The 27,489-nt window shown below is 39.4% G+C and overlaps 1 protein-coding gene across 1 annotated transcript in view; it reads right to left on the bottom strand.

Moving 5' to 3' along the window:
* Positions 1-27,489, bottom strand: part of ANKLE1 (ankyrin repeat and LEM domain containing 1) — an 86,580-nt gene that overhangs the window by 40,690 nt on the left and 18,401 nt on the right. The window contains exons 5-7 of the mRNA XM_053702931.1: positions 20,462-23,152; positions 20,112-20,274; positions 19,397-19,556 (exon numbers count right to left, since the gene is read on the bottom strand). Of these exons, the coding sequence (XP_053558906.1) occupies positions 19,397-19,556; positions 20,112-20,274; positions 20,462-23,152 (3,014 nt within the window). The remainder of the gene's footprint in view (positions 1-19,396; positions 19,557-20,111; positions 20,275-20,461; positions 23,153-27,489) is intronic.

The raw sequence follows: 27,489 nt of genomic DNA on the forward strand, positions 1-27,489 counted from the left end.
CCGACAGGACCTTAGGTGTGAGCGTTTCCCGGCCGTGTAGGACAAGACTTCAAAAGGTGGCCCTGTAACCCACAATAGGGCTGATTGGGTTCCTGTGCAGAGCCCCTCCCTCCTTAAAGGCCCTCTCCACCGTGGAGAGACGCGTGAATCCCAACTGCATCGGCTCAGCAGTACCTGGTAACTCGGGACCAGGAGGCATGGGAGGAGAGGGAGGCATGGGTGGGAACGAACACGTAGGAAACAACGGAACAGGAGGCTTCCACTAAGTGAGAGGCACCTTGAAAGAGGGCTGATGTCAATTAAAATCAAAAAAGACACCAATGCCTCGAGATCTTCTGGTAAATCTCTGGCAACAACTTAGTCTTTAATCACATCAGAGAGCCCATGAAAGAAGGCGGCAACAAGGGCTTCATTGTTCCAACCTACCTCAGCGGCAAGCGTATGGAACACAATGGCATACTGAGCAACAGATCTTGTACCTTGCTGAATGGACATGAATCATTTAGCAGCATAGGTAGAGCTAGCCGGAACATCAAATACCCTTCGAAAGGAGGCCACAAATTCAGGGTAATTTGAAATCACAGGTTTATTAGTCTCTCACAAGGGATTAGTCCAGGCAAGAGCTGTGTCAGAGAGTAACGAGATGAGAAATCCCACCCTGGGTTTAGACGCTACTACGTTGCTATACGGAGTTACTGATCTACGCTGGTTTGTAGCATACATTTATCCTTCAGCCTTGGTCCGATTAACAGACTACAGGAGCGGTAAGATATACTGGATATTTTTAACAACATCGACCGCTACCTCTGAACAATACTGAGGACTTTTTGCTACAAGGAGATTCTCTCACTTTTTGGGACTTGCTAGCCATTACTAAGTGGAGACATAACTTTGACTTTAATAAGTGGGGACACTTTAAGGATCCGACAGACATTACTTACCTCATATAATTCGGGTTCCCCTTGTGAGTAGGATTCACTCCTAAATGTTTAATATTTGCTATATGCTTTTTAATATTAAATTGATTTGTACTATGAATAGTGTATCTGTGCGCTTGTTCTTCTAGATTTTTGCAGCTGTACTTTCTTCACTCAAATTGAACCTTGAGTGGTATTTCAACGAGCAGCACGGATTCAAAAAGCAGTGTGAAATTTCATTACACCTTATCCTTAAGAGGACATTGTTGTTTTCCTTCTCTTTCACTTCCAATCCAGGGATATTGTTGATTGTAGACGCAGAGTGTGATAAGTATACTTTTGATATTACCTTATTCCATTGTATGTATTAAATTAACTGCTTTATTTCTGCTATATTGTTATTATATGATCTAATATCACAATCAATTTAAAATTCATTACAAGTGTGCGCAGCCTAAGCTCCCAGTAGTGATACTCATTCTTTTGAGTTCTCTCCTGTGAATATATATATATATATATATATATATATATATATATATATATATACATATACATATATATACACACACACACACACACACACACACACACACACACACAACAGCAATTTAAAATAAGGGGAGGCAAAAAGCGAGTTTAAAATCCTCCACTAAATCCAAAATGTAGAGAAAATAACTCATTGTGTAAACCATTTACAAATCTAGACAAGTCAGAAGACTTTCTTTTACCCCAGAAACTCTCTGATTACACCGTTTCCAATGCAGCAAAGGATTCTGGGTGAGATATGCAAATGAGGTTCACAATGACTCACTTTTTTACTTCTAGCCTGCTTTTTAAGGCAGACTTCCATTTACGCCATAGCATCGCCTCATTACACAGATTCTAAGCTTAGCTAGGGGTAGTACAGTGATTCGGACCAATCCCAGGACAGCTGTTTCGTGGTTATTGCCACTCTTCAGCTTAGAGTAGATTGAAACAACTTTATTAAGCAGTGATTCATCTCTCTCTCTCTCTCTCTATATATATATATATATATATATATATATATATATATATATATATATATATATATATATATATATATATATATATATATATATATATCTGTCGGCATCAAATGATTCATTTATTTTAAGACATTAAACGCTTTGGTTGACCCACATTTCAATCCTCCTCCAATCAATATGCAAAATGTAATGCATCCAGGTGAGGACAAAGGGAAGACATGTGGCCTAATCAGCTCAGGCAGTCATTTCAAAGAAAGAACAAAGGCTTAGACTGTTGTATAGAAAGACACATAGTTTCAAAAAAGATAGTCATCTATATGGCTGTATATTCCAGGTCTTAGATCAGACATAAGATACGCTTATCCTAATTAAGATAACATTTAAGTTATTACCTAGATTACAGGAATCCCTGGAGTGACAGAGACCTAATGTCTAAGATTTTCATTTGAAGCCTAATGAAATTCGTAAAGCAATTCAATAGCTGAAGAAATGACCAATTGTCGCCTATGCGTTAAATTGCCCCAGCTAAGACTAAATACACATTAAGCATCTGGGCTCAAGTTACCTACAGACATATCTTCATGTAGTTAAGGACTCAAATGAATATATATATATATATATATATATTTTTTTTTTTTCCCCCACACAACATCTTAAATATGAACATGTCTTTACCTATGTATTTTCTTTTTAAACATAGAATATCTTAAGGATTAAAAATGTCTCAAAATAATAACACTATTATTTTCATTTCAGATCTGCATCTGGTATTGCCATGCATTCAAAATTCATTAGAAATATGAAATATGCTGTGGTTTTATATGAATAAAAGGAAATAACCAAATGCTATTTTTAAATGGATTTTAAGATAATAATTAGCAGTATAAAATGCTTATTAATATGATTATTAAAAATATGCTTATGCCTGGTATTGAAGTGATCAGAGAAAATAGCACTATATGATCCTATGAATATTAAACACATACGCCTAGATTTAGAGTTCTGCGTTAGCCGTCAAAACCAGCGTTAGGGGCTCCTAACGCTGGTTTTGGCCACCCGCTGGTATTTAGAGTCAGTCAGGAAAGGGTCTAACGCTCACTTTGCAGCCGCAACTTTTCCATACCGCAGATGCCCTTACGTCAATTGCGTATCCTATCTTTTCAATGGGATCTTCCTAATGCCGGTATTTAGAGTTTTGGCTGAAGTGAGCGTTAGAAATCTAACGACAAGACTCCAGCTGCAGAAAAAAGCCAGGAGTTAAGAGCTTTCTGGGCTAACGCCGGTTCATAAAGCTCTTAACTACTGTGCTCTAAAGTACACCAACACCCATAAACTACATATGTACCCCTAAACCGAGGCCCCCCACATCGCCGCCACTATAATAAATTTTTTTAACCCCTAATCTGCCGACCGCACACCGCCGCAACCTACGTTATCCCTATGTACCCCTAATCTGCTGCCCCTAACACCGCCGACCCCTATATTATATTTATTAACCCCTAATCTGCCGCCCCCAACGTCGCCGCCACCTACCTACAATTATTAACCCCTAATCTGCCGACTGGACCTCACCGCTACTATAATAAAGTTATTAACCCCTAATCTGCCTCACTCCCGCCTCAATAACCCTATAATAAATAGTATTAACCCCTAATCTGCCCTCCCTAACATCACCGACACCTAACTTCAAGTATTAACCCCTAATCTGCCGACCAGACCTCACAGCTACTCTATTAAATTTATTAACCCCTAAAGCCAAGTCTAACCCTAACACCCCCCTAAGTTAAATATAATTTTTATCTAACTAAATAAATTAACTCTTATTAAATAAATTATTCCTATTTAAAGCTAAATACTTACCTGTAAAATAAACCCTAATATAGCTACAATATAAATTATAATTATATTGTAGCTATTTTAGGATTAATATTTATTTTACAGGCAACTTTGTAATTATTTTAACCAGGTACAATAGCTATTAAATAGTTAATAACTATTTAATAGCTACCTAGTTAAAATAATTACAAAATTACCTGTAAAATAAATCCTAACCTAAGTTACAATTAAACCTAACACTACACTATCAATAAATGAATTAAATAAAATACCTACAATTATCTACAATTAAACCTAACACTACACTATCAATAAATTACATACAAATACCTACAATTAAATACAAATAAATACAAACATTAGAAAAATATTACAACAATTTTAAGCTAATTACACCTACTCTAAGCCCCCTAATAAAATAAAGCGCCCCAAAATAAAAAAATTCCCTACCCTATTCTAAAATACAAATAGAAAAGCTCTTTTACCTTACAAGCCCTTAAAAGGGCCTTTTGCGGGGCATGCCTCAAAGAATTCTGCTCTTTTGCCTGTAAAAAAACATACAATACCCCCCCACAACATTATACAACCCACCACCCACATACCCCTAATCTAACCCAAACCCCCCTTAAATAAATCTAACACTAAGCCCCTGAAGATCTCCCTACCTTATATTCACCACGCCGGGTATCACCGATCCGTCCAGAGGAGGCTCCGAAGTCTTCATCCAAGCCCAAGTGGGGGCTGAAGAGGTCCATCATCGGGCTGAAGAGATCCATCATCCGGCTGAAGAGATCCAGCATCCGGCTGAAGAGGTCCCTCATCGGGCTGAAGAGGTCCATCATCGGGCTGAAGAGGTCCATCATCGGGCTGAAGTCTTCTATCAAGCGGCATCTTCAATCTTCTTTCTTTCGGATCCATCTTCATCCCGCCGACGCGGAACATCCATCCTGGCCGACGACTTCCCGACGAATGACGGTTCCTTTAAATGACATCATCCAAGATGGCGTCCCTCAAATTCCGATTGGCTGATAGGATTCTATCAGCCAATCGGAATTAAGGTAGGAAAATTCTGATTGGCTGATGGAATCAGCCAATCAGATTCAAGTTCAATCAGATTGGCTGATCCAATCAGCCAATAAGATTGAGCTTGCATTCTATTGGCTGATCGGAACAGCCAATAGAATGCAAGCTCAATCTGATTGGCTGATTCCATCAGCCAATCAGAATTTTCCTACCTTAATTCCGATTGGCTGATAGAATCCTATCAGCCAATCGGAATTCGGGGGACGCCATCTTGGATGACGTCATTTAAAGGAACCGTCATTCGTCAGGAAGTCGTCGGCCTGGATGGATGTTCCGCGTCGGTGGGATGAAGATGGATCCGGAAGAAAGAAGATTGAAGATGCCGCTTGATAGAAGACTTCAGCCCGATGATGGACCTCTTCAGCCAGATGATGGACCTCTTCAGCCCCCGCTTGGGCTTGGATGAAGACTTCGGAGCCTCCTCTGGACGGATCGGTGATACCCGGCGTGGTGAAGATAAGGTAGGGAGATCTTCAGGGGCTTAGTGTTAGGTTTATTTAAGGGGGTTTGGGTTAGATTAGGGGTATGTGTATGGTGGGTTGTAATGTTGGGGGGGGGGGTATTGTATGTTTTTTTTTACAGGCAAAAGAGCAGAATTCTTTGGGGCATGCCCCGCAAAAGAACCTTTTAAGGGCTGGTAAGGTAAAAGAGCTTTTCTATTTTTTTTATTTTGGGGGGCTTTGTTATTTTATTAGGGGGCTTAGAGTGGGTGTAATTAGCTTAAAATTGTAATATTTTTCTAATGTTTGTAAATTATTTTTTATTTTTTGTAACAGTTCTTTTTTTATTTTTTGTACTTTAGTTAGTTTATTTAATTGTATTTAATTGTAGGTATTTGTATGTAATTAATTTATTGATAGTGTAGTGTAATTTATATTGTAGCTATATTAGGGTTTATTTTACAGGTAAGCATTTAGCTTTAAATAGGAATAATTTATTTAATAAGAAATTTATTTAGTTAGATAAAAATTATATTTAACTTAGGGGGGTGTTAGTGTTAGGGTTAGACTTAGCTTTAGGGGTTAATAAATTTAATAGAGTAGCGGTGAGGTCCGGTCGGCAGATTAGTGGTTAATAAGTGTAGGTAGGTGGCGGCGACGTTGGGGGCGGCAGATTAGGGGTTAATAAATATAATATAGGGGTCAGCGGGGGTTACGGGCAGCAGATTAGGGGTACATAGGGATAACGTAGGTGGCGGCGGTGTACGGAGTGGCAGATTAGGGGTTAAAAATAATATGCAGGGGTCGGCAGATTAGGGGTTAATAAGTGTAAGGCTAGGGGTGTGTAGACTCGGGGTACATGTTAGGGTGTTAGGTGCAGACATAGGAAGTGTTTCCACATAGGAAAAAATGGGGCTGCGTTAGGAGCTGAACGCTGCTTTTTTGCAGGTGTTAGTTTTTTTTTAACTCAAACGGCCCCATTGTTTCCTAAGGGGGAATCGTTAACAAAGATGCGTTTCCCTAGCAACCATGCATTTCCAGGGAACCAATGAGACGTTCAGGCTCCGTTAAGGGCCTTTTCAATTCACCAATAATGGTACAGAACAAAAAGGGGTGGGGTTATATCACATGATTTAACCCCAAGCATGGAGAGAGGCTGGGTGAACTTTTTGCTGAAACCCTGGACGGATAACTGCTGCGTGGGGACACAGTTATTATAAGCAAAATAGCTACCCTTTCTTCTCCACATGCAAAATACTCCTTTTGTATTCTGAGGTGAATTTGGACTTGATGAGAAATTCTGGAAGCTAATAGTCATTGGTAATCTGGTAAAGTATAAGACGTTGCTAAATATAGGTAATATTTAAAACAAACATCCATTGTTGCTGTAGTTAGCAGACTTAAAGGAATAAATTGTATTTTAACCTTGTATTTCATAGCCTGTGTATTTTAAAACTAATCCTTAGTGCTAAGTAATTTATCTTTGCAAATATACAAATATATCTTAGAATTGGTCTTAATTGTAGGTAATTAAGAATTTATTTCAGCTTAAATAAATTGGCATAGGAGTTTGTTATTTGCACAAATATTATATACAATTTCTGATGTTTTAAATTGGAATTATATAGGATAAATTGTGGCTATATAGCTGATGGTACTGTCTGAATGTTAGTGGTATTTTAATGAAATTCAATTGTGAATAAGGTATATTTTATGATCTTTGCATAGCATATTATAACAGTATATATAATGTGTAAAGTTTTGATTCATATCTGGTTTTCTACAACTATATTTAAATTTGTCTATACATTTTAACAAATATAAAGAAATTAGGAATTTAAATAAATTTTATTGTTCGGTATATGCATTTTATTGGGGGTTTAGTTTAAAGGATAATTATTACCGATAAATATATTATATTATAACCCGGCAATATACAACAGTTAGGTGACACCTTCTTTCACTCCCAGGTCTTATTCTCACTCAACACACTTCTAAACACTATAAATTCCTTATACATGCATGGCATTACAACATATTAAAGACAAAATTAGTACAATTAACAGAAAAAAGTGCACTTCTTACCTTTTAACCTTCAATACCAACCATCTTCTACACATATTCTTAAAGGGACATAAAAGCCAATTGTTTTCTTGCGTGATTCAGAAAAAAGAGAATACAAATGTAAACAACTTTCTAGTTTAGCTCTTTTGTCTAAATTGCTTCATCCTCTTGTCATCCTTTGTTGAAGAAACATCAATGAACATAGGTGAGCAGACAACACTAGGCAAATATGTGCAGCCATCAATCAGCCGCTCCTGAGCCTACATAGGTATCCTTTTCAACAAAGGAAACCAAGAAAACAAAACAAATTAGGTAATAGAAGTACATTTTAAATTTGTTTAACCCCTTAACGAACAAGGACGTACGCCATAAGTCCTCAAAAAAATACACTTAAAGACCAAGGACGTATGGCATACGTCCTTTGTCTTGGAAAGTGGTGGAAGCGATCCTGATCGCTTCCAGCCACTTTCCGGTTATTGCAGTGATGCCTTGATATCGAGGCATCCTGCAATAACCCTCCTTGGCCATCTATGGCCCTCTCTGCACCGGACATCGATAGCCGGTATCGTTGGTGGGTGGGAGCCAGTCTGGGAGGTGGGTGGGCGGCCATCGATGGGCCGTGTGATGTGGAGGGGGGTGGGATCGTGGGCATGATCGCCGGGGGCGCCCACGGATGCACGCGCGTTTCCTCGGGGGGGCGGGGCAGAGCACGTGCACGGGGTGTAAGCTGGTGGGAACAGCTACACTACAGAAAAAAAGTTAAAGAAAAGTGGGATAAAATTTTATAAAAAAAACATCTAAGGGATCTGGGAGGGGAGTTGTTCTTTGGGGGGGGGGAGCTACACTACAGAAAAAGAAAAAAAAAAGGGATCTTTTTTTGGTAAACTGGGTACTGACATTGGGTATTTCTAAAGTCAGGACAAAATTTAGAAACTATTTAGCATGGGTGTTTTTTGGTGGTTGTAGATGTGCAACAGATTTTGGGGGTCAAAGTTAGAAAAAGTGTTTTTTTTTTTCCATTTTTTCCCTCATATTTTATATATTTTTTATAGTAAATTATAAGATATGAAGAAAATAATGGTATCTTTAGAAAGTCCATTTAATGGTGAGAAAAACGTTATATAATATGTGTGGGTACAGTAAACGAGTAAGAGGAAAATTACAGCTAAACACAAACACAGCAAAAATGTAAAAATAGCCTTGGTCCCAAACGGAGAGAAAATGGAAAAGTGCTGTGGTCTTTAAGGGGTTAAAGTTGCTGAATCATGAAAGATTTTTTTTTGCGTTTTTTTTTTATCCCTTTAATACCCACAATTTGCACTTTATCTTTCTCATATATGTACTTGAAAGAAAAATAACTGGCACTACACTGTAGAAAAAGGAAAAGAATCTATTGCAAGATTCCGGTGCTGTCCCTTTAAATATATACCAACATAGGAGAGACAGAGAAAGAAAGGGGCTTATATAGCACTCATCCTTACTACACTGATATAGAAAAAGTAATACAAAAAAACTCTTTTATTAATTAAAGTTAAAACAGAATTTATGCTTACCTGATAAATTACTTTCTCCAACGGTGTGTCCGGTCCACGGCGTCATCCTTACTTGTGGGATATTCTCTTCCCCAACAGGAAATGGCAAAGAGCCCAGCAAAGCTGGTCACATGATCCCTCCTAGGCTCCGCCTTCCCCAGTCATTCGACCGACGTAAAGGAGGAATATGCATAGGAGAAATCATATGATACCGTGGTGACTGTAGTTAGAGAAAATAATTCATCAGACCTGATTAAAAAACCAGGGCGGGCCATGGACCGGACACACCGTTGGAGAAAGTAATTTATCAGGTAAGCATAAATTCTGTTTTCTCCAACATAGGTGTGTCCGGTCCACGGCGTCATCCTTACTTGTGGGAACCAATACCAAAGCTTTAGGACACGGATGATGGGAGGGAGCAAATCAGGTCACCTAGATGGAAGGCACCACGGCTTGCAAAACCTTTCTCCCAAAAATAGCCTCAGAAGAAGCAAAAGTATCAAATTTGTAAAATTTTGTAAAAGTGTGCAGTGAAGACCAAGTCGCTGCCTTACATATCTGATCAACAGAAGCCTCATTCTTGAAGGCCCATGTGGAAGCCACAGCCTTAGTGGAGTGAGCTGTGATTCTTTCAGGAGGCTGCCGTCCGGCAGTCTCATAAGCCAATCGGATGATGCTTTTAAGCCAAAAAGAGAGAGAGGTAGAAGTTGCTTTTTGACCTCTCCTTTTACCAGAATAAACAACAAACAAGGAAGATGTTTGTCTGAAATCCTTTGTAGCCTCTAAATAGAATTTTAGAGCACGAACTACATCCAAATTGTGCAACAAACGTTCCTTCTTTGAAACTGGATTCGGACACAAAGAAGGCACAACTATCTCCTGGTTAATATTTTTGTTAGAAACAACTTTCGGAAGAAAACCAGGTTTAGTACGCAAAACCACCTTATCTGCATGGAACACCAGATAAGGAGGAGAACACTGCAGAGCAGATAACTCTGAAACTCTTCTAGCAGAAGAAATTGCAACCAAAAACAAAACTTTCCAAGATAATAACTTAATATCTACGGAATGTAAGGGTTCAAACGGAACCCCTTGAAGAACTGAAAGAACTAAATTGAGACTCCAAGGAGGAGTCAAAGGTTTGTAAACAGGCTTGATTCTAACCAGAGCCTGAACAAAAGCTTGAACATCTGGCACAGCCGCCAGCTTTTTGTGAAGTAAAACAGATAAAGCAGAAATCTGTCCCTTCAAAGAACTTGCAGATAATCCTTTCTCCAAACCCTCTTGTAGAAAGGATAGAATCTTAGGAATTTTTATCTTGTTCCATGGGAATCCTTTCGATTCGCACCAACAGATATATTTTTTCCATACTTTATGGTAAATTTTTCTAGTTACAGGCTTTCTAGCCTGAATAAGAGTATCAATGACAGAATCTGAGAACCCACGCTTTGATAAAATCAAGCGTTCAATCTCCAAGCAGTCAGTTGGAGTGAGGCCAGATTCGGATGTTCGAACGGACCTTGAACAAGAAGGTCCCGTCTCAAAGGTAGCTTCCATGGTGGAGCCGATGACATATTCACCAGGTCTGCATACCAAGTTCTGCGTGGCCACGCAGGAGCTATCAAGATCACCGAAGCCCTCTCCTGACTGATCCTGGCTACCAGCCTGGGAATGAGAGGAAACGGTGGGAATACATAGGCTAGGTTGAAGGTCCAAGGTGCTACTAGTGCATCTACTAGAGTCGCCTTGGGATCCCTGGATCTGGACCCGTAGCAAGGAACCTGGAAGTTCTGACGAGACGCCATCAGATCCATGTCTGGAATGCCCCATAATTGAGTTATGTGGGCAAAGATTTCCGGATGGAGTTCCCACTCCCCCGGATGAAATGTCTTCCCAATTTTCCACTCCTGGGATGTGGATTGCAGACAAGTGGCAGGAGTGAATCTCCGCCCATTGAATTACTTTGGTCACTTCTTCCATCGCCAGGGAACTCCTTGTTCCCCCCTGATGGTTGATATATGCAACAGTCGTCATGTTGTCTGATTGAAACCTTATGAATTTGGCCTTTGCTAGTTGAGGCCAAGCCTTGAGAGCATTGAATATCGCTCTCAATTCCAGAATGTTTATCGGGAGAAGAGATTCTTCCCGAGACCATAGACCCTGAGCTTTCAGGGAGTTCCAGACCGCGCCCCAGCCCACCAGGCCGGCGTCGGTCGTGACAATGACCCACTCTGGTCTGCGGAAGCTCATCCCTTGAGACAGGTTGTCCAGGGTCAGCCACCAACGGAGTGAATCTCTGGTCCTCTGATCTACTTGGATCGTCGGGGACAAGTCTGTATAATCCCCATTCCACTGTCTGAGCATGCACAGTTGTAATGGTCTTAGATGAATCCGCGCAAAAGGAACTATGTCCATTGCCGCAACCATCAAACCTATTACTTCCATGCACTGCGCTATGGAAGGAAGAAGAACAGAATGAAGTACTTGACAAGAGCTTAGAAGTTTTGATTTTCTGGCCTCTGTCAGAAAAATCTTCATTTCTAAGGAGTCTATTATTGTTCCCAAGAAGGGAACTCTTGTTGACGGAATAGAAAACTTTTTTCTACGTTCACTTTCCACCCGTGAGATCTGAGAAAGGCTAGGACAATGTCCGTATGAGCCTTTGCTTGTGGCAGAGACGACGCTTGAATTAGAATGTCGTCCAAGTAAGGTACTACTGCAATGCCCCTTGGCCTTAGCACCGCTAGAAGGGACCCTAGTACCTTTGTGAAAATTCTTGGAGCAGTGGCTAATCCGAATGGAAGTGCCACAAACTGGTAATGCCTGTCGAATCTTAGGAACCGATGATGTTCCTTGTGGATAGGAATATGTAGATACGCATCCTTTAAATCCACCGTGGTCATGAATTGACCTTCCTGGATGGTAGGAAGAATTGTCCGAATGGTTTCCATTTTGAATGATGGAACCCTGAGAAATTTGTTTAGGATCTTGAGATCCAAAATTGGCCTGAATGTTCCCTCTTTTTTGGGAACTATGAACAGATTGGAGTAAAACCCCATCCCTTGTTCTCCTAATGGAACAGGATGAATCACTCCCATTTTTAACAGGTCTTCTACACAATGTAAGAATGCCTGTCTTTTTATTTGGTCTGAAGACAATTGAGACCTGTGGAACCTTCCCCTTGGGGGTAGTTCCTTGAATTCCAGGAGATAACCTTGAGAAACTATTTCTAGCGCCCAAGGATCCTGAACATCTCTTGCCCAAGCCTGAGCGAAGAGAGAGAGTCTGCCCCCCACCAGATCCGGTCCCGGATCGGGGGCCAGCATCTCATGCTGTCTTGGTAGTGGTAGCAGGCTTCTTGGCCTGTTTACCTTTGTTCCAGCCTTGCATCGGTCTCCAGGCTGGCTTGGTTTGAGAAGAATTACCCTCTTGCTTAGAGGATGTAGAGTTTGAGGCTGGTCCGTTTCTGCGAAAGGGACGAAAATTTGTTTTATTTTTAGCCTTAAAAGACCTATCCTGAGGAAGGGCGTGGCCCTTTCCCCCAGTGATGTCTGAAATAATCTCTTTCAAGTCAGGGCCAAACAGCGTTTTCCCCTTGAAAGGGATGTTAAGCAATTTGTTCTTGGAGGACACATCCGCTGACCAAGACTTTAGCCAAAGCGCTCTGCGCGCCACAATAGCAAAACCTGAATTTTTCGCCGCTAATCTAGCTAATTGCAAAGTGGCGTCTAAGGTAAAAGAGTTAGCCAATTTAAGTGCTTGAACTCTGTCCATAACCTCCTCATAAGAAGATGCTTTATTGAGCGACTTTTCTAGTTCTTCGAACCAGAAACACGCTGCTGTAGTGACAGGAACAATGCATGAAATTGGTTGTAGAAGGTAACCTTGCTGAACAAACATCTTTTTAAGCAAACCCTCTAATTTTTTATCCATAGGATCTTTGAAAGCACAACTATCTTCTATAGGGATAGTGGTGCGTTTGTTTAGAGTAGAAACCGCCCCCTCGACCTTGGGGACTGTCTGCCATAAGTCCTTCCTGGGGTCGACCATAGGAAATAATTTCTTAAATATAGGGGGAGGGACAAAAGGTATGCCGGGCCTTTCCCATTCTTTATTTACAATGTCCGCCACCCGCTTGGGTATAGGAAAAGCTTCGGGGGGCACCGGGACCTCTAGGAACTTGTCCATCTTACATAATTTCTCTGGAATGACCAAATTGTCACAATCATCCAGAGTAGATAACACCTCCTTAAGCAGAGCGCGGAGATGTTCCAATTTAAATTTGAATGCAATAACGTCAGGTTCAGCTTGTTGAGAAATTTTTCCTGAATCTGAAATTTCTCCCTCAGACAAAACCTCCCTGGCCCCTTCAGACTGGTGTAAGGGCATGTCAGAACCATTATCATCAGCGTCCTCATGCTCTTCAGTGCCTAAAACAGAGGAGTCACGCTTTCGCTGATAAGTGGGCATTTTGGCTAAAATGTTTTTAATAGAATTATCCATTACAGACGTTAATTGTTGCATAGTAAGGAGGATTGGCGCACTAGATGCACTAGGGACCTCCTGAGTGGGCAAGACTGGTGTAGACATGGAAGGAGATGATGCAGTACCATGCTTACTCCCCTCACTTAAGGAATCAGTTTGGGCAACATTATTATCAGTGGCATCATTGTCCCTACTTTGTTTGTCACATTCATCACATATATTTAAATGGAGAGGAACCTTGGCTTCCGAACATACAGAACATTGTCTATCTGCTAGTTCAGACATGTTAATAGGCATAAACTTGATAACAAAGCACAAAAAACGTTTTAAAATAAAACCGTTACTGTCTCTTTAAATTTTAAACTGAACACACTTTATTACTGAATATGCGAAAAAGTATGAAGGAATTGTTCAAAATTCACCAAAATTTCACCACAGTGTCTTAAAGCCTTAAAAATATTGCACACCAAATTTGAAAGCTTTAACTCTTAAAATAACGGAACCGGAGCCGTTTTTACATTTAACCCCTATACAGTCCCTGGTATCTGCTTTGCTGAGACCCAACCAAGCCCAGAGGGGAATACGATACCAAATGACGCCTTCAATAAGCTTTTTCAGTGGATCTGAGCTCCTCACACATGCATCTGCATGCCTTGCTTCTCAAAAACAACTGCGCATTAGTGGCGCGAAAATGAGGCTCTGCCTATGACTAGAAAAGGCCCCCAGTGAAAAAGGTGTCCAATACAGTGCCTGCCGTTTTTTTTAACAGAATTCCCAAGATTAAAATAACTCTCCAAAATTATAAACCATTAAATATGCTTATAAAGTAATCGTTTTAGCCCAGAAAAATGTCTACCAGTCTTTAAAGCCCTTGTGAAGCCCTTTATTCTTATATTAAAAATTAAGAAAATGGCTTACCGGATCCCATAGGGAAAATGACAGCTTCCAGCATTACCAAGTCTTGTTAGAAATGTGTCATACCTCAAGCAGCAAAAGTCTGCTCACTGTTTCCCCCAACTGAAGTTAATTCATCTCAACAGTCCTGTGTGGAAACAGCCATCGATTTTAATAACGGTTGCTAAAATTATTTTCCTCTTACAAACAGAAATCTTCATCTCCTTTCTGTTTCAGAGTAAATAGTACATACCAGCACTATTTTAAAATAACAAACTCTTGATTGAAGAATAAAAACTACATTTAAACACCAAAAAACTCTTAGCCATCTCCGTGGAGATGTTGCCTGTGCAACGGCAAAGAGAATGACTGGGGAAGGCGGAGCCTAGGAGGGATCATGTGACCAGCTTTGCTGGGCTCTTTGCCATTTCCTGTTGGGGAAGAGAATATCCCACAAGTAAGGATGACGCCGTGGACCGGACACACCTATGTTGGAGAAAATGGGGTAAACACCCCTACAGGATTCTCAAACACACTACCTGTGAGACAAACAAAACATAAAACCAAACTGACAGTCACTTTTCTGTTTCCTGGCCGATAGCAGGAAACATCGGCATCAGGTGGCTGAAGTGACTGTGCAGTAAGTTAAGTAAAGTGGTTAAAACACTAATAACTAGCCTTTCTCAATGTTAGACTTCACAATGTTAAGTTGTTTAAGCCGAGGCTCAAGCGTGTGCGGTCTTAAATACCAGTTCTTAATTTACATTCAGCCAATCCAATATGCCTAGAGAGCGACGCCTACATGTCATCCAATCACACTGTGAGAAAGGAGACGTCCTCCGTTATGGCTGTTATGTATGGCTAATGTATTTTGTTTCAACCGTAACCTACACGCTCATTGGGTGTTATAGAGAGATATACTTATCCCCATTCTGTGGTACCAATATTGAAATCTAATTCACAAGAAGAGGTGATATTATTCATGGAATTAAGATTGTCCGAACATCTGTCACATTAATATATTTGCGTTACACCAAAGTATCACATAAAAAACACGTATATATAATCCAAATGCAATTGAAAATCCTGATGCGATTGTCTCATTGTAAAATTCAGCTTGTGCATAATAGTTGCGCGCTCATACTATCCAGGACATAGTGAGGTTCAAATATGCCCTCCATCTGTAACCACCACGTTAGTTTGACACTACGGATACCAGTGTCAAAAGTTAATATGAGCTTATATATATGGAGTGGTGAATTATAAATATAGAGACACCAATGTGGTTCAATAGTGCAATACCATTACTATATCGACTTGATGCAACAATGGGGATCCAGTCTGAACTTGCAAACTTAAGTCCTGCTCCCTAAAAATATACAATAATAATTGTGCAAAAACCACGGTTAAGATAAGGTTCACTTGTATATACATAATTAAAATGGAAAAATATGGAACTATAAACTCGTCCTTGTCTTATTGTTATTATGTCACGAACAACTCAGGGCACCTATCATATTGTCCTTATAATAATAAGAATCAGGTACCATAATGAATGTATAAGAAGTACTTAGTACACGATTGTGTTATGTAAAGACTAAAGTAATAAGATCCATTATAAAATTTGTATATGAGGTTTATCTAAAACCTTAATATTCCTGTGGATTAAAGTTATATTGCACTGAATGTACAATTAGGAACTAAGGAAATATATCAAGGTATAAGACCATATGTCCCCTAGTTGTGAGTCTCTATAATATATAATGGCTAACATTAAAGCATTGGTGCATTACATAAACCGTGTAAAAAGAAATTAATGTCAGCTATAATGAACTTGGTTACCACAATTTTAAGGGGATTTGTACCTCTCTGAAAACATACCACTCAAATATACACCCAGTAATAATTATATTCATTCATACCGTTAGGTATGACAGTATTCACATTAAAAATCCACTTGGTTTCCATTTGTAATAATTTATCCTCTGTACTTCCCCCTCTTATCCCAGGCTTCAGTCTTTCCAAGCCCCAACATTTTAAAGCATTGGTCTTCCCTTTATGCGATCGTAGAAAGTGTCTAGCAACACTTGTTATTTGTTTATGTTTATCTACATCCCTTTTGGCTGTCCTAATGTTACTGAAATGTTCTGTGATACGTGTACCCATACTCCTAGTTGTCATGCCAACGTAATAAAAATTATTACAACTACAAGAGATTCAATAGATGACATTAGTACTCTGGCAGTTAATGTGTTGCTTGATGTTACACGTATTCCCAAATCTGTCAACTATTGATTGTTTTTTAACCATATGCTGGCATACTGAGCAATGTCCACAAGCGATAGAACCTTCATAAATAGGTGATTTCTTAGCGTTTCTGTCATAGTGGCTTGTAATAAGCGTATCACTAATATTGCTAGCTCGCCTATATGTGATTAGAGGTTTATCTGGTAGCAATGGTTGCAATAGTTAGTCTCTGGTAAGGACATGCCAATGCTTTTTGAGGATGTTGGAGATTTTGTCACTTTGCGAGGAATATGTGGTAATACATCTGAGGGGGGGGGGTATTAATCTCTTTTGATTTTGGGGGTTAATAAATCTCCCCTGTCTTTCAGCAGAGCTCTGTTATAGGCTTTAGCCAGTAATTTTCTAGAATAGCCTCTTTCCAGTAATCTTTGTCTTAGATCTCTAGCAGCTTTTTTAAAAATTCTCAATTGTGCTACAATTTCTGCGTAAGCGTATGTATTTCCCAATTGGTAGCCCTTTGATTGTAGCAGGATGGTGAAAACTACTTGCATGCAGTATATTATTTGTAGACGTAGGTTTTCTGTATGCATCTATCTCAATTGTGCTGCCTATCTTATGGATGGTGAGATCTAGAAATTCCACTCTAGATTTCTGTACAGTAGATGTTAAATACAATCCAAATGGATTGTCATTCAGAATATCAATGAAGTCTTTGAGGAGGTTCTCTGGGCCATTCCATATGAATAGAATATCATCTATATATCTGTACCAGTGGGAAACGTGTTTAGTAAGATATTGTAGGTTTTCATTAAACACCACCGTTTCTTCCCACCAGCCCAGATATATATTAGCATATGTGGGGGCACATGAAGTGCCCATGGCTGTCACACAAGTCTGCAGATAGAATTTGTCATCGAATACGAAAAAGTTATGAATTAATATAAACTCTATCAGATTCAACAAGAATTCTTTGACCTCCTCACTCATACTGGTGTTTTTGTTTAAATAGTATGAAACCGCTCTGCACCCCCAGTGTGTTTTTATACTGGTGTAGAGCGATTCAACATCGCATGTCACCAATACTGAGTCAGTATCAATACTGATTTCATTGAATTTGTTTAGTAGATGCATTGTATCTCGGGTGTATGATGGTAAAGAGTCTACAATGTATCTTAAACGTGCGTCTACGTACTTGCTTGCTTTCTCTGTTAGGGAGCCGATCCCAGATACTATCGGTCTCCCTGGAGGCTTATGCATGTCTTTATGTATTTAGGGCAGCAAGTACAGTGTGGCTGTTTTGGGTTCTTGGACTTCTAGAAATTTAAATTCCTTCTGATCTATGGTACCATTAGCTAATGCTGAGTGAATCAATTTATTGTAGCTACTCAAAAACATATCTGTGGGGTTACACAAGAGTGTTTTATAATTGGAAGAGTTATTAAGTTGGCGTGTTGCTTCCTCACGATACATAGTATCAGGCCAAATAACAATATTGCCGCCTTTGTCACTACTTTTTATTTGTATCCCTTTCATATTTTTTAGTTGTTTTAGGGCCATACATTCACCCTTAGTCATGTTGTGATTAGTAATGTCCACATTGCCATGTATGTCTAAAATGTCTTGACAAACTAAGTTTAGAAAGGTAAGTGTGTTATGTGACGTGTTATTAGGAGGCACAAATTTGGATTTGGCCTTGAGAATTGTGCGCCAACTAGTATTTTCTTCCTCTGGAGTAGAACTAATGGCTTCGTCTATTAAAGCAATTAAATCATTAATAGCGGCTTGATCACTAGCATTTAAGGAATTCGAATCAGAGTTGCTGAAATATTTTCTCAAAAGAATTTTTCGAGTAAAAAGGTGTATATCTTTAATAGCCTCGAATTTGTTAAAATGAGGTGTGGGTATAAATGACAGGCCTCTTCTGAGGACTGATATTTGATCAGTAGTTAGAGTTAAATTTGAAAGGTTAATAATATTGAGTTCAGGGCTATCTAATTCTTCTTGTGTTGTGGTTTGTGATTGAATCTGACTTGTCTCCGGGTTCTGGGCTTTGTACTTGCGGCCCCTTCGTGTTCTACGCCTAAAGGGATATTTGTGTTGTTAACTTTATGAAGTACAATCCTATTTCTTAATATAGTTCTGGGTAAAGTCTCACCATCAGATACTTCTGCATCTGTGCTTTCTCCTTCTTTGTCTGTATTGTCTATATCTAAACTGGCTGTTTTATTTTGACTCCATACATATATGGTGTTAGAGGAGTAGTCACTGAGGTCCCTGTCAATTTTGCGTTCTTTCCTCTCAGAGATATAACATGCAAATTTCTCAACATCCCCTTTAGTTTTGTTGTAAGACTTTTGAAATTCCTCATTAGACTCATATTGTTTGAGTTCATCACACAGTTTAGATATTCCCTCATTAATCTCATTAAAGGGACATGAAACCCAAAATGTTTCTTTCATGATTCAGATAGAGAATATAATTTTAAACAACATTCCAATTTACTTCTATTATTTAATTTGCTTCATTCTTTAGATATCCTTTGTTGAAGAAATAGCATGCACATGTGTGAGCAAATCACATGAGGCATGTATGTGCAGCCACCAATCAGGAGCTACTGAGCATATCTAGATATGCTTTAAAACAAAGGATATCAAGAGAATGAAGCAAATAAGATAAAAGTAGTAAATTGGAAAGTTGTTTTAAATGGCATATTCTTTCTAAATCATGAAAGAAAAAATTTGGGTTTCATGTCCCTTTAAGTTTATCTAATTCATGTTCAGTCAAATATCCCATCAGTTTCTCATATATCCCATTAAAAGGGGCACTAAATAAATGCTAAATAGAATTAAAAGGAAAGTCAATAAAGGGCTGTGGCTACACAAAAATATTACCTGCTTTGTGCTGGACTTAAAGTGAGTTAATGCTTCATAAAGGTGGCTGTATGGACGTGATCTCTTCCCTTTGCCTATATAAAATACTGAATTGACAAAAATGCGGAAGCAGTCATTCTTTGATAATGTGTGAGAGCGAGATGGAAGATTTCGTGTGACCCTGCAACAAAAGGATAAAACTGAGTAGGGAACATAAAGGCTACTAAAAGCTGGTAAAAACACTCAAGCACTCAGTAAGCACACAACCCTATAGGCAAGATACAGTCTCATTAAAGTGTCAAGTCTCTCGGGAAACCAACCCAAGCAAGTTGTGAAGTCTTTATGATGATTTGCGCAGTGGTGGAAATCCTGGCCCTGCAGACCCTGAAATGCTGGGGGGGCCCATAGTTAAGAAGGGCCGCTGCCTGTTCAGCTTTTGAGGGCCTGTTGTCCACTGCAGGGCCACATCACCTGCTGGGAACCAGTGGCAGGGAGCAGAGGGAAGCTACAGAGCAACCTGTGTTCACATTGCATGTTGCAAGGCTGCTCAGCTGCAGACCAGGCAGCAGGGAGAGGGTTAAGGGGAAGGTTAGGGGTTGGGGGGACTAGAACGACAATTGATGTAGGGAGCATGCAGCTTCTTACGGGCTTGGGAACTGCTCAAATGAAAGACCTCCCTCACCCTCATTCAGCAAGGTTTCTTTAAAGCAATATTACCTGAAGACTTATATCTAACCTTGGGTCCAACAGAAGGTAGTTGAAGCTAGATTTTAGGACCCCCTCTCTCCATTTCTGTGTCTTGTCTGGTTGGTCAAACTCTTGGGAAAGTGTTGCCTCATCAGTATAGCATTCAGGGATCTGAAAGGTACGGAGAGCAAGGGAAAGCTCAGGGTTGAATCCTGGGGAAAAATAAAGAAAAAAAAAAGCACTGGTAATGTGAGCTGTCTACATTATTTAGCTTTCAACAAAAGTAGCAACATAATATGGAACTTTGCAGTAAACTACTAAATATATATTTCTCATTTGCTTAGAAAGCTATATCATTCAATGTGAATTTTTAGTTTAGCTATGACGCACGAATCTCACCTGTGCTTCCACTGTATCCCCGATTAAGAGATTCCTTTATCCGCTTGTCTAGAAGAGAAATGTACGTTTTTCTTGTCTGGCTAGTTATTGCTCCAGGTTTTTCCCCCAGCTCCCTGAGCCGTCTAGCAATTTCATCATTGGACAGTCTGTAGAGTTCTACAGCCACACGATTAGAAGATGGTACCTTATTTATTTTTTGACTGGTACTTTTATAGTCTCTCCAGTCATAAATAATAGTGTTGTCAGAGCTCTCTGAAATGTCAGTAGAAGAACTATCCCTGCATGGGACATGCCTCTCTATAAGTGTGTGACCTTCATCTGTGTCTATATACAGATACTCCATAGGCTCGGTATGACTCTCATTCATTGGTCGTCCACCAGGAGAAAGTGGCACATCTTGAACACAAGAGTCATGCACAGTAAGTATATGGCTTGAGCAAGGATCATTTTCAGGATGCCTAAGAATACAGGACAGTCTACTAAAACTGTAACGTGGAATTCTTGTGAAATCTGTAGCTTTTTCGGGTGGATTTTCCAAGCATGTGCTGTGAAGGAATGAGCCATTAACAAGAGGCTTAGATAAGGACTTATCAAGTGCAATATTAGAACCAATGATGGTATCTCCACTGCTTTCCCCATCCTCTGTTAGCCACGTGTTTTCAGATTTTACAGGGTCAGGAATTTCATGGTAACGAGAAGTGGGCTTAGACCTGTCCATGTCTGAGGATAGGTCATCAGTAAGAAAATTGCTTATGTTAACATCTTGTTCGTTGAATCTATTGAGATGCGTCTGTATTAGTTCAGAAGTTAGAGTACTTGAATTATTGGAGGCTGCTTTCATTATGTTGGATTTGTCTGACAACTCCCAACTAAGAGATGAGTCAGAAGACTGGGTCTGCTCAGTGGCAACATCTGAGGGAAAAAGTTTTTTCCTGGAATGCACAGCATTTGTTTGGTGTGGAGAATGTGCTGCTCCATCTGGGCTCCTAATTCGCCTTCCTCGTTTTGGCATATCTACCGTGTCATCAAAAAGGGAGGTGTTATTATGACGGGAGTTTGAGGAAAGGAGGCGGCTTTTTGTGCGGGGAGTAACAAAAGAGTGGCTGGTCATCTGATCTAGAATGGATGGGGACTGGACAATCTTTGTGGACATCATCATATTTTTTAGCTCATCATTTAGTGGAGTGTCTGTTCTTTCTACCGGCACTACAAATATTTGCTGGGTGTTAAGGGTGTCACTGGAGTAGGTTGGGCTAGACTGTAAACTTGTCAAAGGCTCTGTAGTTTTACTGTGCAGATTATACATCTGATCTTGTTTATGTGCCAGTTTTCTCTCACTGCTCACAAAAACAATATCTTGTGTGTCTGAGACCAATGCTGAGACATTCCTTGAATTTCCCCCCATATACTGCTTGTCACACAATGAAATATTTTGTTTGCAAGCCTTGGTTGCCAACAATAGCTTTCTCAGTTGATCTTTCAGATTCTGATTGTCATTCCCATGACCATTATCACAAAGTTCATTTGGAGAAAGACTAGAAGATTCTACTATACCCAATGTCTCTGTTATGCTGTTATTATATTCTTGCCCAATAGACTGTGTTTGTCTTACTCCAACAATATATTGACGGCTTGTCTCTTCCTTACATTCCTTTAGTGGCTCTGTAGATATATCAGAACATTCCCTATTATCTACAGCTGATACTTCTGCCTCCATTTTTTTAGAGGGAGATTTTACATTTTCTAGCAACGACACTTTTACGTTTGTAGTCCTGCAGGCCTGCGCTTGGGAATTTGCCCATTTCACCAATTGGATTTCAGACCAATTGGTTTTATTATTGATTGTGGTTTCATCTTCCAAGTTTTCATCCTGTTTTTCACTTCTGCTGGGACTTTCCGCCATGCTGGTATAACAATCACTCTCACAACTGTTATATTTGCTACTAGAACTCACATTCTGCTCTTCTAAGTCTGCATTTTCATCAAGTGGTTGGATAGCCAATGTCTTCTCTAAATCCTCATCTTTGGCGACCGAATCTCTGCTGAACACGTAAACATGATCTGGTGATGTTACATCCAACCCATCCATGCTTTCTTTAATAGCCTGAGGGATTATGCCATCTGTCAAGATGTCCAGATTGCCCTTTTCTGTGGATTTCAAACTGCATGGACTGTTATCTGTGTGGGAAAGAGGTTCAGTGTAATCTACAGGTAAGCTACAAATATGTCCATGTATTGAAGTTTTGGACTGTGTATAAAGTTCAGCCTTACAATATGGAATCTCTACACAGATTACGTCAGCATCAGGTTTACTATTAGAGTTTTCAGTGCTGTGACTGGCATGCAATATAGGTTTGCTAGACATTACCATGGAAGGATCTAGTTTGTAATTACAGCTTTTATTGTGAGCATTTTTTGGACAAACATTTGGGTCTGAATCATGAGCTACCAGTGTATGAATTTCTTTCCTTTCTGAACTCATGGTCACACCACAGCTTCCCAGGTACATGTGACTTCCCATTACAGCATAATCCATGCCCTTTCTTGCAAGCACATTCTTCGGAGGTGGAGCAAATGGGGAGAGTCTAGTACTGCTAAATGGAGAGTTATCATAGGAAGACTCCAAAAGGAGAGAAATGCTACTCATTTGTGTGATGTCATCAGGAAGAGAAGAGTCATCTTTATAGTAACCTGAGGAAAAATATTAAAGACTGTCAGTCACTTACAATGCATTGCAGAAGAAATAAGCGGATATAAAACAGTTACATTTGTTGTAGTAACATTTTCAAAATAATATTTTTAAGTATTAAAGCCTTTTAAGACACATGAAACTCAACATTATTTAATGATTCAGATAGAGTATACAACTTTCCAATGTATTTCTATGATCAATTTTGCTTAATTATCTTGGTATCCTTTATTGAAGGAACAGCAATGAACTACTGAGAGCTACCTGAACACAGCAATCAGTAAGCTAATGAAAACAAGCATAAATATGCAGCCCACAATCAGCAGCTAGAACCCAGATCCTAAGCCTACCTAGGTATGCTTTTTGACAATCATGAAAAACAATTTGGGTTTCATGTCCCTTTAACGCTCACACAAAGCAGAATGCCAAAATGCTTGACAGGGGTATGTACTGCCTGCCCTTTTGTTATAATAATCTTGATAGCAGATTTAGATTATGGATATATTTTTTTCGTTGCACTGACCTACCCAGTGTCAATAATTATTTGGCTTACCACAATAAGTATAGAGTGTGACCATACCTTATACTTTTAACACAACACATAACTGTGCGAGTGTTAATAGGCATCAGTAGGCATTGTATTAGGGAATATTTTGTGGTGGTTTGTAAGTGATGAGACAACCACAGAAATATGTAACTGACACTGAACCCACATTTTTTATTGATCTGTATATATTGATTCAATAATGTGCTTAATAGTACATGCAGTGGCGTATTTAGGTTTTGTGCTGCCCTATTTTTTGGTTAGGGGTGTAACAAGACTTTTTTAATGGCATTTCCAAAGTAAATGTTAATGTTCAAGTGTGCATGTGTGCATATGGTGAGTGTGTGTGTGTGTATCTGTATAGTGAGTGTGTGTGTGTAGTGAGACTCAATAAGTGCTGTCCCCCCAAAAACTGCCTCCCTAGGCAAGTGCCTTGTTTGCGTAGGCCAAAATACGCCCCTAAGTATATGTGAAATACTGAGGCACAGCAGTACTCTTTCTTCCATTTTTACTTTTTAAACCAAGTATTTTACAAACCTATTCAGGCTTTTATTGTTAAAACGGACATAATACACTAGATTTTTCTTTACATAAATGTTTTGTAGATGATCCATTTATATAGCCCATACAGTTTTTTGTTTTTTTTAAATAGATAGTTTTGCTTATTTTTAAATAACATTGCTCTGATTTTCAGACTCCTAACTAAGCCCCAAAGTTTTAGGAGAATAATGACCTATATTTACTCCAGCTTGCTCTGTTTGTGTAAAGGGTCTTTTCATATGCAGAGGAAGGGGGAGGGTCTGCTATAGAACCACTTGCAGTGGGTGTTCCAGTAACCTGTAAACTGGAAGCTTCTAAGTAAGTTTTTAAACGGTTTTATACTGGATTTTTATATCAGTATCTGTGCATATTATTCTTTATAGTAGTGTCTATTACATGCAGTTATATGAAAATTGCTTTATACTGTCCCTTTAAAGGGACATGAAAGTCACATTTTAAAAACAATGTTCTAATTTACATCTACTATCAAATTTACTTTGTTCTCCATGAATCTTTTTCAAAATGTATACCTAGGTATGCCCAGGAGCAGCAGTGCACTAGTAGGAGCCAGTGACGTGCAGTAATAGGAGGCAGGGTCAATTACTTGTCACCTTAGCTGGCTAATCTTATGTTCCTTATCAATAAAATGTGCTGATAGGGGTGCTTCTAAATTGCCGCATCTGATGTTTGACCTGTGCTGGGCCAATCTATCCCTTTACTTTCCTACCATCAACAATTTCTTTACATGTGAATCAAAAGTTGTGATCTATTTGATCAAATGCCCTTGTTCTCTAATTTACTTAGGTGAAACTACTAGGAAAGTAAGGGATAGATTGAGCCAGCACAGGTAAAACATCAGATGCAGCAATTTAGAAGCACCGCTATCAGCACATTTTATTGATAAGGGACATAACATAAGCCAGCTAAGTTGGCAAGTATTTGACCAGGTAGGGCCCCAAAGAAGTGGATTAGATAGGGAAAAACTCCTCAAACAAAGAGAGGGAGATGTAATGGATACATAGACTGGAAACGCTTAGACCTAAGGGCCTGAATAAAGATTACAATCTAACTATATTTTTCTAATGTGGTATGATTTTTTATTTATAGACCTCCGTATCTAGTATGTACCATACAAAAGAGCAAATATCCATCAGTGTATGCATTTGATTAGATTGTGTATTATTGTTTTTAAATGTATATAAGTATCTTTGGCATAACTTGTTGACTGGCAACAAAAGAAGTTAATATGGAAAGGAATTTATATTGCAAGGCATTAAATGACCAGTAAACACAGCAGATTTGCATAATCAACAAATGCAAGATAAGACAATACAATAGCATTTACTCTGAATTTCAAATGAGTAGTAGATTCTTTTCTAACACATTTTAAAGTTATGTATATTTCCACTCCCCCTGTACCATGTGATAGCAATCAGCCAATCACAAATTCATATACGTATAGTCTGAGTTCTTGCACATGCTCAGTAGGAGCTGGTGACTCAAAAAAAGTGTAAATATAAAAGACTGTGCACATTTTTTAATGGAAGTAAATTGGAAAGTAGTTTAAAAATTACATGCTTTATCTGAATCATGAAAATTTAATAAAACCTGAGTGTCCCTTTAAGATACATTCGGCTAGATTACAAGTTTTTGTCGGTAATGGTGTGCGGTGCTAACGAGCCTTTTTTTCTCACCGCTCACTTAAGACAACGCTGGTATTACGAGTTTTCTGCAAGCCGGCATTAGCCTCAGAAAAGTGAGCGTTGAGCAAAATTTAGCTCCACATCTCACCTCAATACCAGCGCTGCTTACGGTAGCGGTGAGCTGGCTAAACGTGCTCGTGCACGATTTCCACATAGGAAACAATGGGGCTGAGCCGGCTAAAAAAAACCTAACACCTGCAAAAAAGCAGTATTCAGCTCCAAACGCAGCCCCATTGATTCCTATGGGGAAACACATTTTATGTCTGCACCTAACATCCTAACATGAACCCCGAGTCTAAACACCCCTAATCTTACACTTATTAACCCCTAATCTACCGTCCCCAACATCGTTGCCACCTACATTATAATATTAACCCCTAATCAGCCGATCCAGACACCGTCACCACCTACATTATACTTATGAACCCCTAATCTGATGCCCCCAACATTGCCGAACCCTACATTTTATTTATTAACCCCTAATCTGCCCCCCCAACGTCGCCGCAACTATATTAAATTTATTAACCCCTAATCTGCCGCCGCCACTATAATACATTTATTAACCCCTAAACCTAAGTCTAACCCTAACCCTAACACCCCCCTAACTTAAATATAATTTAAATACATCTAAATAATATTACTATAATTAACTAAATTATTCCTATTTAAAACTAAATACTTACCTATAAAATAAACCCTAAGATAGCTACAATATAACTAACAGTTACATTGTAGCCATTTTAGGATTTATATTTATTTTACAGGCAACTTTGTATTTATTTTAACTAGGTACAATAGTTATTAAATAGTTATTAACTATATAATAGCTACCTAGTTAAAATAAGTACAAATTTACCTGTAAAATAAATCCTAACCTAAATTACAATTAAACCTAACACTACACTATCATTAAATTAATTACATTAACTACAATTAACTACTATTAAATTAAATAAACTAAAGTACAAAAAAACCCAAACACTAAATTACAGAAAGAAAGAAAACAATTACAATTTTTTAAAGCTAATTACACCTAATCTAATCCCCCTAATAAAATAAAAAAGCCCCGGGGGCGGAGCTTAGCCACGATCAGAGATGGCTGCTCACTAACGGAGCTCTGTAGTCCCTGATGTGAAACACACTAACGCAGAACGCACTAACAACACAGAACAGCCGCAAAGACTCCCTAAATACTCCACGGGGCCAAGGCAACTAAATTTTATACTTGCTGCACATGAGGATCGCGGCGAAACAAAGAGGCAAGTTACGAGAGGAGGGCCTCAACGGGACCCAGCAGCCTAGCATCCACAGACCTAACACGCAGAGTACCGACAACAGGAACAAGAAAAGCCGTGTCCCCAGCTGGCTCTAAGCGCGGTGTACAGGAGGTGCTTCCCCGGGCATCATCACCGGCCCCAAACGAGCACACAAAAGCCGACGCACTCGCAGCACCGGAAATGGACAACTCATAGGCCGCAACCACAAGGTAACCCTGCACACTCACACGCATCGGTGTCCACACCACAGCACATCTAGACTGACCTGGGGTGGA

The sequence above is a fragment of the Bombina bombina genome, chromosome 2 (genome assembly GCF_027579735.1).
Source record: "Bombina bombina isolate aBomBom1 chromosome 2, aBomBom1.pri, whole genome shotgun sequence".
Taxonomy (NCBI): Eukaryota; Metazoa; Chordata; class Amphibia; order Anura; family Bombinatoridae; genus Bombina; species Bombina bombina.